This window comes from Heptranchias perlo, chromosome 7 (assembly GCF_035084215.1).
Source record: "Heptranchias perlo isolate sHepPer1 chromosome 7, sHepPer1.hap1, whole genome shotgun sequence".
In the NCBI taxonomy this organism is placed as follows: domain Eukaryota; kingdom Metazoa; phylum Chordata; class Chondrichthyes; order Hexanchiformes; family Hexanchidae; genus Heptranchias; species Heptranchias perlo.
The window spans coordinates 6,425,392-6,438,287 of NC_090331.1; the positions used below are offsets into that span (position 1 = coordinate 6,425,392).

General features: G+C 47.4%; 1 protein-coding gene across 2 annotated transcripts in view; it reads right to left on the reverse strand.

Annotated features, from left to right (window-relative positions):
* Nucleotides 1-260: 260 nt before the first annotated feature.
* Nucleotides 261-12,896, reverse strand: part of LOC137323482 (gap junction gamma-1 protein-like) — a 41,119-nt gene continuing 28,483 nt past the window's right edge. For both annotated transcript variants that reach the window (XM_067986990.1, XM_067986992.1), the window contains exons 2-3: nucleotides 6,910-8,061; nucleotides 261-446 (exon numbers count right to left, since the gene is read on the reverse strand). In XM_067986990.1, coding sequence (XP_067843091.1) covers nucleotides 433-446; nucleotides 6,910-8,029 — 1,134 coding nt within the window. In that variant the 5' untranslated portion in view covers nucleotides 8,030-8,061 and the 3' untranslated portion in view covers nucleotides 261-432. The remainder of the gene's footprint in view (nucleotides 447-6,909; nucleotides 8,062-12,896) is intronic.

Genomic DNA, 12,896 nt, shown 5'->3' on the forward strand with positions numbered 1-12,896 from the left:
AAAGCTGAATACTAGCTCAGTGCTACGAGAGTTGCGAGATTCATGTTACATCCTAGAGCAGACCCAAGGAGTCCTCGGACCCGACTCCTTCGGTTGTGTGTGCGGAATGTTCCAGTATACCAAAAAAAAAGCACCAAAAGTACAAGCCACGGTTTTGACTGCTCGGCACTCGTCAAGTTCCTCCAACCCTCCATCACCCTCGGACCCAACCCCTCCCCTCCCCCCCCCTCCCTCCCTAACCACCCCACTCCCCATCCCTCTCCCTCCCCCGGCTTTATCCAGTGGTTTTTTTTTGTTGAAAAAGAATTGGCGACATTAATGCCGGGGAAGTTAAAATGAACTGCAAGTTTTTTCCAGTCGAGGTCCCTTTATTGCTTCCATGCGCCGATTCCCTCCAAAAACCTCACGGTTGCGCAGCCAGTCCCTTCAGAATCACGCCCTCAGACCTGCAAGAGAAAGGAAGAGGCGGTTTATCCAGGAGAGAAGGAGATGGATCGAGTGGGTTATCCAGGAGAGAAGGAGATGGATCGAGTGGGTTACCCACTTCACCAATGAAACATTTTGGCATCCTTACGTTGGCGAGTAGCTCAGGAGAATCTGCCTATTTTCTTCAGCACCCCTCGCACCCCCCCCCCACCCACCCCCACCCCCAATCATGTCACCCTGACAACGGGCCTCCTTCGCTGTTCTTTCTGAAATTGATTCACGGGACGTGGTCGTTGCTGGTAAGGCCGGCCCATCCTTAGCTTCCCCGAGAAGGTGCTGGTGGCCCTCCTTCTCCTGGTTCGATGCAACTGAGCGTCTCGCTCGGCCACTTCAGAGGGCACTGAGGAGCCAGCCAGTTTGGACGTGGGACTGGGGTCGCATACAGGCCCAGACTGGGTAAGGACGGCAAATTTCCTTCCCCTGAAGGGACGCTGGTGAACCAATTGGGTTTTTACGACAATCCGACAGCTTCCTGCTGAGCCCAGCTTTTAATTTCCTAATTTGTTTCAAACTGAATTCAGATTCTCAAACTGCCCATGGTGGGATTTGGAACTCTTGTTCCACTGGATTATTAGCCGAGGCCTCTGGATTACTAGTCCAGCAATATAACCACTGCAATACTTCAACCTTATTTTTGCTCCCCCCTCAAACATCTTGCACTATTTTCAGTTGCTACACGCCGTTGCGGCAGCTCCCAATGTTAGTTGGATCACTACATTCCAAAAGTCTTTTAGCAGAAGTCTTTACTGTGGCCAAACATCTACTTGGATGTCCATAGATTCCAAGAAGATCTTTCTTGGTGAACTTCTATACTCATCTAGGTTTAGGGATGTTAGTTCTGGGGAATGGAACAGTTCCCAATGCAATGTCAAGATCTTTCAGGTCAGGAACTGCACAGCCAAGCAGTTGGCAAAGTTCTCTGCACTCTGGCCCAACACCACCCCTTAGACACAGCCTTAGAGTACAGCCGTGGCTCAGCGGGTAGCGCTCTTGCCTCAGAGTCTAAAGGTCATGGGTTTAAGCCTCACTCTAGGGACATAAGCACCAAATCTAAGCTGATACTCCCAGTGCAGTACGACGAGAGTGCTGCACTGTTGGAGGTGCTGTCTTTCAGATGAGGCCCCATCTGCCCTGTGGATGTTAAAGATCCCACAGCCACCATTTTGAAGAAGAGCAGGGTACTGTGTCTTTGGCCAATGTTTAGCCCTCAACTAAAATCACTAAAACAGATGATCTCATTGCTGTTTGTGGGATCTTGCTGTGTGTAAATTGTCTGCCGTGTTTCCGACATTACAACATTATTAACTGCACATCAAAAAAAGTACTTAATTGGCTGTAAAGCGCTTTGGGACATCCTGAGGTTGTGAAAGGTGCTATATAAATGCAAGTTCTTTCTTTTTACTGCATCAATAAAGCATTATCATTTCACATACTACCCTTCCGTGTTACTTCTGAGGGAGCATGGCAGTTTTAATGTCAATTAGTGTTAGGATTAGGGACAGGATTGTGCTGTTGGACCATTTCCAGTAGAAACTTGGAACATAGGAATTGCTGGATGAACAAAGATCAAGGTCCATCTAGTTCACCTTCTCCCATCCCGGTAATCCCATGATACGATGATAATGGGAGTTATTGACTAATCACAGCCATCAATCTCTATCACTGAGTCTCCAACAGACCCAGACATGAGGTGAGGAAAACCCCCAGTGGGGGAGAGCTTCGGGAACCAGAGGTTCAAAGTCACCTGTTCCTCCCGAGCCTGTTACACTCGCCACACGTCAGGTCTCAAATCGCTCATATACTGGATCCCAAGATGTTATTTTCTGTAAGAAATCTCTCTAATTTACATTTGTATGAATTAATACTAACTGCTCCCACCGCCTCCCTCGGGAGTCTTACAACACCAGGTTATAGTCCAACAACTTTATTTAAAATCACAAGCTTCCGGAGGCTTCCTCCTTCGTCAGGTGAGTGAAGGAGGAAGCCTCCGAAAGCATGTGATTTTAAATAAAGTTGTTGGACTATAACCTGGTGTTGTAAGACTCCTTACATTTGTCCACCCCAGTCCATCACCGGCATCTCCACATCATCCCTTGGGAGTCTGTTCCATAGATTCGCTCACTGAAATATTGTTTCCACAGGTTAGTTTTGAATTTCCCGTCCCTTCGAGCACAGGCCGTGTCCTCGGGGTCTACTGTTCTGGACAAGGTGAAACAGCCCGTCATGGTCGACATTATTTAGTCCCTTTAGAATCCTAAAGGCAGCGACCATCATCACCTCTCAACCTTCTCTTTTCTGGTGAGAACATGCCCAATTTTACATAATCCCAATTTAGGAAGAGTCTGGCCAATTCATTTCAGCTAGGAAGCCTCACAGACAATAATTACATTTACAATCCAGACTGGATTTAAATCCAGGTCCCAGAGGTGAAAGGAGTGCCTCAAACCTGTCTAACACCCAGAAAGCATTATTTACTGTATTGATGTCAGCAGTGGCTCAGTGGGTAACACTCTGACCTACTGGGTCAGAATAGTTCCATGGGTTCAAGTCCCCACTCCAGAGATTTCAGCACAAAAGCTAGGCTGACATTCGAGTGCTGCACTGCCGGAGGTGCTGTCTTTTGTATGTGACGTTAAACTGAGGCCCCGTCTGCCCTCTTAGTTGGACTTAAAAGATCCACACGGCCATTATTTCAAAGAGCGGGGGCGGGGGCGGGGGCGGGGGCGGGGGAGTTCTCCCCGGTGTCCTGGGCCAATATTTATCCCTCAACCAACATTGCTAAAAAAAATAAACAGATTTTCTGGTCATTTATCACATTGCTGTTTGTGGGATCTTGCTGTGCGCAAATTGGCTGCTGCGTTTCCCTACAATACAATAGGTGACCACACTTCAGAAGTACTTTGTTTGCTGTAAACGCGCTTTGGGACGTCCTGAGGGCGTGGAAGACGCTGTATAAATGCAAGTTCTCTCCTTCTTATTCATCTTTACCTTGCAACAGGGTAGTTCCAAATCCTGCCTGTAAACCCCCCCCCTCCCATTTTTCTCCCCTCCTTCCGGCAATGACCTTGTGGGTGGATAATGCCCATAGGTGCCGACAGCCTCTGGGAACCTACACCAATGGGATGTTTTTTTGTTATATAGGCGAGGCTGGACAGCGTGTGACGGAAGCCCATTCCTCATGCAACAACTACACACTTGTACAGTCCAGCAGGTGTCGCTGGTTAGTGATCACCTGGGCTGATTTGCCCCTCCCGTCAACACGTTAGCTGTGGGGGGGGAGGGGGGGTGCAAGTGTAACGCCCCATGCTGCCACGAGGCTGAGGTTGGAATTGAACATGGGACCATCTGGTCTAGCAACATAGGAACAGCAGGAGGCCATTCAGCCCCTTGAACCTGTTCCGCCATTCAATTAGATCATGGCAGATCTGTATCTTAAACCCATCTGCTTGGTTTGGTTCTGCACCCCTTAATACTCTTGCCTAGCAAAAATCTATCAGTCTCAGTTGTGAAATTTTCAATTGACCCCCAAACTCAACAGCTTTTTTTTTGGGGATTGGGGGGTGGGGAAGTGTGGGGGAGAGAGTTCCAGATTCCCACTCCCCTTTGTGTGAAGAAGTGCTTCCTGACGTCACCCCTGAACGGCCTGGCTCTAATTTTAAGGTCCTGCCCCCTTGTTCTGGACTTCCCCCCACCAGAGGAAATAGTTTCTCTCTATCGACCCGATCAAATCCTTTAATCATCTTAAACACCTCAATTAGCTCCCAGGGACCATTGTACTCAATAACTCCCTCCCTCCTCCCCCCCACCACCTAGCTTCCCTTCCAATTATTTTCTAACCCCCCCCCCCAACTTTAGCCAGTTTCTAATCCATGTCCAAATCTTGCCTGCAATATCCACCGACCTTTGTAAAGCGGTCTCTCTTGTGATGTTTAATCATACCTGAGCTGGCTCCGTGAAAGAGCTATCCAATCAGTCCCACTCCCTCCTGCTCTTTCCCCATGGCCCTGTAAATTTTTCCCCTTCAGGTATTTATCCAATTCCCCTTTTGAAAGTTACTATTGAATCTGCTTCCACCGCCCTTTCAGGCAGCGCATTCCAGATCTACGAGGTTGGTCAGGCAAGATCTATCACTTCTAAACTCTTGGCCGTCATTTATTTGGTTATTTTCATACTGCTGCTTTTCCATTTTGTTTCTGATTATTGATTCCAAGACCAATGCCTCTGTAGTTCCCAGGTATGGCGCTATTACCCTTTCTAATATGGGAACTGTATTGCTCCACTTTTATGTTTGTCAGAGTTGACCCAGTGTTCCTCAAAAATGACTTGTCATTGCTACACAAATCTCCTTCCTTGTCTCTTCAAGTACCCAAGGGACTTCAAGGGTTAAGTTACGAGGAGAGATTACACAAATTGGGGTTGTATTCTCTAGAGTTTCGAAGGTTAAGGGGTGATCTGATCGAAGTTTATAAGATATTAAGGGGAACAGATAGGGTGGATAGAGAGAAACTATTTCCGCTGGTTGGGGATTCTAGGAGTAGGGGGCACAGTCTAAAAATTAGAGCCAGACCTTTCAGGAGTGAGATTAGAAAACATTTCGACACACAAAGGGTGGTAGAAGTTTGGAACTCTCTTCCGCAAACGGCAATTGATACTAGCTCAATTGCTAAATTTAAATCTGAGATAGACAGCTTTTTGGCAACCAAAGGTATTAAGGGATATGGGCCAAAGGCAGGTATATGGAGTTAGATCACAGATCAGCCACGATCTTTTCAAATGGCGGAGCAGGCACGAGGGGCTGAATGGCCTACTCCTGTTCCTATGGTCCTATGTTCCTATGTACCCCTGAGGATAGCTCATCCATCCTGGGGGGACTGATAGGTTGAAAAGGCAGAAACCCACTCCAGGAACTCTGCTTTGCTGATATCGGAGTCCCAGAGAACACACAATGCATCTTTGATGCTGGATAGTATATTGCTGGCGTACTTCCTGGTTACGAAACTCCATATGGGCCCCTTCCTCCCCGAGTACATTCCTTTGGTGCTGTGCCGTGGTTTCGCAACATCCCTTTCTCCTCCCCTCCCACCAACCCTCTCTTTTCTTTGGCCTGTTCAGTATAATTTTGGATGGAATAATATCCCGTGATGAGTCAGTGCCTTTAAAAGAGGAGGGGGAAAATGGAGATGGGGGCATTGAAGAAGAGGAGGAAGTGTCAGGGGATTATACCTTTATAAATCGAAGATCCATTTGCTGAATTTAGAATTATAGAATCATCCGCCACAGAAGGAAGCCATTCGGCCCATCGTGCCCGTGCCGGCACTTTGAGAGACCTGTCCAATTAGTCCCTCTCCCATCGGTCTTTCCCCAAATTTATTCCCCTCAAGTATTTATCCAATTCCCTTTTGAAAGTTATTATTGAATCTGCTTCCACCGCCCTTTCAGGCAGCGCATTCCAGATCATAACAACTGCTTCAACCTGCAATCAGTATGTCCGACAAACACCCATCTGAAGAGGTGTGAAATTGTAAGTCATAGGATAGAGGCCTGTTTGTCAAAATTATCCAAAGGAACCTGGGCAATTGGGATACCTGACCACATAGGCAAAGATAATCGGTAGTATTGTGGTTACATTACTGGGCTAATAACCCAGCAGTTGTGAGTTTAAATCCCACCATGGCAAGTTGCAAAAGTGAACTCAACAATTGAAAAAAAAAATCATGACCCATGAAAGTTACTAGATTGTCTTAACTCAACTGGTTCACCAGCACCCATCAGGAGAGGAAACCAACCCTAACTACCACCATGTGATCTCCAGTCCCACAATACATGGTTGAATCTTAATGCCCCTCTGAAGCAACACTCAAGTTGTACAAAAACAACTACTACCACCACCACCTTTTCAGGGCAACTGAGGACGGGCAATAAATGCCACCTGTACCAGCCTCGCCCACATCCCGAGACTGAAGGATAAACACAATTGAGAAAGAGCCTCCAATTTTATCGTGCCTTTCATGACCTCAGGATGTCCCAAAGCGCTTTACAGCCAATGAAGTACTTTTTGAAGCGTAGACACTGTTGTAATGTAGGGAAACGCGGCAGCCAATTTGCGCACAGCAAGATCCCACAAACAGCAATGTGACAAATGACCAGACAATCTGTTTTTAATGATGTTGACTGAGGGATAAATATTGGCCCAGGACACCGGGGAGAAGTCCCCCTGCTCTTCTTCAAAATAGTCCCCGTGGGACCTTTTACAGGACAGTGCAGCACTCCCTTCAGTACCAGCGCTGGGAGTGTCAGCTTGGATTATGTGCTCAAATCTCCAGAGTGGGGACTCGAACCCACGACCCTCTTGACTCGTCAGGCGAGAGAGAGAGCTACCCCACTGACACCAATAACTAAGTAACAGTCAATAATCTACTTTACCTGCTTTCTCAGAACAGGCGCCCTCCTTCTCCTGAGCAAAGTTCAGTCGGTTCTGCTCGACAGCTGTTCCGTTGGACTCGGGACTGCTACTCCTGGGATGGTGGGGGACCTCCCCGGACGCCCGATAGGCCATGTTCAGCTGTTCCTGGGCAAGCTTCAGGTGCCGGTGGACGGCGTCAGACATCTCAAAGTTTTCCGGCCCCGGGCCCCCAAGGTTGTCCCGGTATGCGACGCTCCCATTGGACATCTTGGACTTGTACTTGTCCTTCCTAAGCACCGAGTGATAGCCCGGGGGGGCGGAGGGGTTGCACTTGGAAGGGCGGGAGGCGTTCCTTCTCCCCCTCAGGCCGTCCCGGATGCCGCCGCAGCCGAGGTGGAAGAGCTCGCAGATGTTGAGGAACAAACACAGGCTGCTCACCACATACATGACCAGCAGGAAGATGGTCTTCTCAGTGGGACGGGACACAAAGCAGTCGACCGTGTAGGGACAAGGCTTCTTGTTGCAGACGAAGCCGGGGAGGACCTTGAACCCATAGAGAAAGTACTGGCCAAACAGGAAGGCTATCTCGAAGAGCGTTCTCAACAGGAGTTGAAGAACGTACATCTTCATGAGGCCGTCTTCCTTGATGCGCCTCCGGCCGTCGTGCTGCTTCTTCTCAGGGGCTTTCTTCTCGGCCTCGGCCTCGGGCTCGTGCTCGATCTCCTCACAGACCATCGGGTCCTCCTCGTTGTCCCCGTCCGCCTCCTCGTAGTCGCGGGCCGCCCCCCGGTGGACGATGGGCATCCTCTTCTTGGGCTTGACCGGGCCGCCTTCGGCCCGGGCGATCCGGTGCATGGCGAAGCCCAGGTACATGATGGAGGGCACCGAAATCATGATGATCTGGAAGACCCAGAAGCGGACATGGGACAGGGGGGCGAAGGAGTCGTAGCAGACGTTCTCGCAGCCGGGCTGCAGGGTGTTGCACACGAACTTGCTCTGTTCATCATGGTAGATGGACTCGCCGCCCACTGCCGTCAACACGATGCGGAAGACTATGAGGACAGTCAGCCATACTTTGCCAACGAACGTCGAGTGATTGTGGATCTCCTCGAGCAGTCGCGTCAGGAAGCTCCAGCTCATCTTGGCAGAGCGAGCCCTTTACAAAAAGCAAACTGGAAGGAAAGAACCAACAGAAAAACAAGGATGAAGATGCCACCAATCCAACCTGAACCCAGCCTCTGCATCGCATAAAAAGATTTTTTTTTTACAAATTCGCTTTTATAAAGCACCTTTCACGACCTCAGGAAGTCCCAAAGCGCTTTACAGCCACTGAAGTATTTTTGAAGTGTGGTCACTGTTGTAATGCAGGAAACACGGCAGCCAATTTGCGCAACGCAAGATCCCACAAATAGCAACGTGATAAATGACCAGATAATCTGTTTTTAGGCGTTGGGTTGAGGGATAAATATTGGCCCAGAACACCAGGGAGAACTCCCCCTGCTCTTACTTGGAAATAGCAGCCGTGGGATCTTTTACATCCACCTGAGATGGGGCCTTGGTTTAACATCTCATCCAAAAGACGGCACCTCCGACAGTGTGGCACTCCCCTCAGTACTGCACTGGGAGTGTCAGTGTAGATTATGAGGCTCAAGTCTCCAGAGTGGGGTTTGAACCCATAACCTTCTGAATCAGAGGCAAGAGTGAGACACACTGAGCAACGGCCGACACGCGATCAGATGAATTGAGCTGTGGTTCATGGGTGGAAAGGCTTCCCACGCACCCACCACCCCCCACCCCGATCCCCCCAATGGCTGCCTGTAAATATCCCTGCCCATTGTAGGGCGGCCCCAGGGTTGATCTGTACTGATTTGGTTGATCCCACTCCAAGTTGGTCGTACAAAATTACTTGATTGGCTGTAAAGCGCTTTGAACATAAGAAATAGGAGCAGGAGTAGGCCACTCGGCCCCTCGAGCCTGCTCCACCATTCAATAAGATCATGGCTGATCTTCGACCTCAACTCCACTTTCCTGCCCGATCCCCATATCCCTTGATTTCCCCTAGAGTCCAAAAATCTATCGATCTCAGCCTTGAATATTCTCAACGACTGAGCATCCACCGCCTTCTGGGGTAGAGAATTCCAAAGATTCACAACCCTCTGAGTGAAGAAATTCCACCTCATCTCAGTCCTAAATGGCCTGAGACTATGCCCTCTAGTTCTAGACTCTCCAGCCATGGGAAAACAACCTCTCAGCATCTACCCTGTCAAGCCCCTTCAGAATCTTACATGTTTCAATGAGATCACCTCTCATTCTTCTAAACTCCAGAGAATATAGGCCCATTCCATTCAATCTTTCCTCATAGGACAACCCTCTCATCCCAGGAATTAATCTAGTGAACCTTCATTGCACCTCCTGTAAGGCAAGTATATCCTTCCTTAGATAAGGCGACCAAAACTGAACGCAGTGCTCCAGGGCAGATCTCACCAAAGCCCTGTACAATTGTAGTAAGACTTCCTTACTCTTGTACTCCAACTCCCTTGCAATAAAGGCCAACATTCTATTTGCTTTCCTAATTGCTTGCTGTACCTGCAGACTAACTTTTTGTGTTTCTTGTACGAGGACACCCAAGTCTCTCTGAACACCAACATTTAATAGTTTCTCACCATTTAAAAAAATATTCTGTTTTTCTATTCTTCCTACCAAAGTGAATAACCTCACATTTCCCCACAATCTGCCACCTTCTTGCCCACTCACTTAACCTGTTTATATCCCTTTGCAGACTCTTTATGTCCTCCTCACAGCCTACTTTCCCACCTAGCTTTGTATCAGCAAACTTGGATACATTACACTCGGTCCCTTCATCTAAGTCATTAATATAGATTGTAAATAGCTGAGGCCCAAGCACTGATCCTTGCGACACCCCACTAGTTACAGCCTGACAACCTGAGAATGACCCGTTTATCCCTACTCTCTGTTTTCTGTCCGTTAACCAATCCTCTATCCATGCTAATATATTACCCCCAACCCCACGAGCTCTTACCTTGTGTAACAACCTTTTATGTGGCACCTTAATTGAATGCCTTTTGAAAATCCAAATATACTACATCCACTGGTTCCCCTTTATCTACCCTGCTGGTTACATCCTCAAAAAACTCCAATAAATTTATCAAACACGATTTCCCTTTCATAAAACCGTGTTGACTCTGCCTAATCATATTATGATTTTCTAAGTGCCCTGTTACCACTTCCTTAATAATGAATTCCAGCATTTTCCTGATGACCGATGTCAGGCTAACTGGCCTGTAGTTCCCTGTTTTCTCTCTTCCTTCCTTCTTGAATAGCGGGGTTATATTTGTTACCTTCCAATCCACTGGGACCGTTCCAGAATCTAGAGAATTTTAGAAGATCATAACCAATTCATCTGCTATCTCTGCAGCCACCTCTTTTAGAACCCTCTGATGTAGGCCATCAGGTCCAGAGGATTTGTCGGCTTTTAGTCCCATTAGTTTGTCCAGTACTTTTTCTCTAGTGATATTAATTGTTTTAAGTTCCTCACTCTCATTTACCCCTTGGTTCCCCACTATTTTTGGTATGCTTTTTGTGTCTTCTACTGTGAAGACAGATTCAAAATATTGGTTTTACGCATCTGCCATTTCCTGATTCCCCATTATAATTTCTCCTGTCTCAGCCTCTAGGGGACCAACGTTTACTTTTGCTACTCCCTTCCTTTTTACATACTTGTAGAAGCTCTTACAATCTGATTTTATATTTCTTACTGGTTTACTCTCATATTCTATTTTCTCGCTTTTTAAAAATTTTTTGGTCGTCTTTTGTTGGTTTCTAAAACTCTCCCAATCCCCAGGTTTATTACTCTCCTTGGCAACATTATAAGCCTCTTCTTTTAATCTAATACTATCCTTAACTTCTTTAGTTAGCTACGGGTGGATCACTTTTCCCGTGGAGTTTTTATTTTTCAATGGAATGTATATTTGTTGAGAATATTGAAATATTTCTTTAAATGTTTGCCATTGCTTTTCAACCATCAAACCCTTTAATTTAATTTCCCAATCTACCTTTGACAACTCGCCCCTCATACCTATGTAATTGGCTTTATTTAAGTTTAAGACTCTAGTTTCTGACCTAAGTACGTTACTTTCAAACTCAATGTGAAATTTTATCATATTCCCCAGATGTTCTTTTACTGTGAGATTACTAATTAACCCGGTCTCATTACGCAATACAAGATCTAAAATAGCCTGTTCCCTGGTTGGTTCCATGACGTATTGTTCTAGGAAACCATCTCGAATGCATTCCATGAACTTGTCCTCCAAACTACTTTTGCCAATGTGATTTGCCCAGTCTACGTGAAAATTAAAGTCCCCCATCATTACTGCATTACCATTGTTACAAGCTCCTATTATTTGGAATGTCCTGAGCTTGTGGAAAGTGCTATAGAAATGCAAGGTCTTTCTTTCAACAGGCAGTAAATCTGAGCACATGTAATTGAAGATCACCCATAATCAATTGTGGGCATTCGGTCGTGTGGCCAAGACATAGCGAGCCACTCCACACCAGATACTGATAGAGGTAAACACAGAGTTTTAAGAACATAAGAAATAGGAGCAGGAGTAGGCCATACGGCCCCTCGAGCCTGCTCCGCCATTCAATAAGATCATGGCTGATCTTCAATCTCAACTCCACTTTCCTGCCCGATCCCCATATCCCTTGATTCCCCTAGAGTCCAAAAATCTATCGATCTCAGCCTTGAATATATTCAATGACTCAGCATCCACAGCTCTCTGGGGTAGAGAATTCCAAAGATTCACAACCCTCTGAGTGAAGAAATTCCTCCTCATCTCGGTCCTGAATGTCCAACCCCTTATCCTGAGACTATGCCCCCTAGTTCTAGACTCTCCAGCCAGGGGAAACAGCCTCTCAGCATCTACTCTATCAGCCCCCTCATAATCTTACATGTTTTAATGAGATCACATCTCATTTTTCTAAACTTGAGAGTATAGGCCCATTCTACTCAATACACCTCAACCAGGGTCAATACACCTCAACCAGGGTCAATACACCTCAACCAGGGTCAATACACCTCAAACAGGGTCAATACACCTCAGCCAGGGTCAATACACCTCAGCCAGGTTCAATACACCTCAGCCAGGTTCAATACACCTCAACCAGAGACAACACACCTCAACCAGGGTCAATACACCTCAACCAGGGTCAATACACCTCAACCAGAGACAATACATCAGGTCAAACATGGGCAAGGAAACCTCCTGCTGATTACCACCTACCGTCCTCCCTCAGCTGATGAATCAGTCCTCCTCCATGTTGAACACCACTTGGAGGAAGCACTGAGGGTAGCAAGGGCACAGAATGTACTCTGGGTGGGGGACTTCAATGTCCATCACCAAGAGTGGCTCGGTAGCACCACTACTGACCGAGCTGGCCGAGTCCTGAAGGACATAGCTGCTAGACTGGGCCTGCGGCAGGTGGTGAGCGAACCAACACGAGGGAAAAACTTACTTGACCTCGTCCTCACCAATCTACCTGTCGCAAATGCATCTGTCCATGACAGTATTTGTAGGAGTGACCACCGCACAGTCCTCGTGGAGATGAAATCCCGTCTTCGCACTGAGGACACCATCCAACGTGTTGTGTGGCACGACCACCGTGCTAAATGGGATAGATTCAGAACAGATCTAGCAGCTCAAAACTGGGCATCCATGAGGCGCTGTGGGCCATCAGCAGCAGCAGAATTGTATTCCAGCACAATCTGTAACCTCATGGCCCGGCATATTCCTCACTCTACCATTACCAACAAGCCAGGGGATCAGCCCTGGTTCAATGAGGAGTGTAGAAGAGCATGCCAGGAGCAGCACCAGGCGTACCTAAAAATGAGGTGCCAACCTGGTGAAGCTACAACTCAGGACTACATGCATGCTAAACAGCGGAAGCAACATGCTATAGACAGAGCTAAGCGATTCCACAACCAACG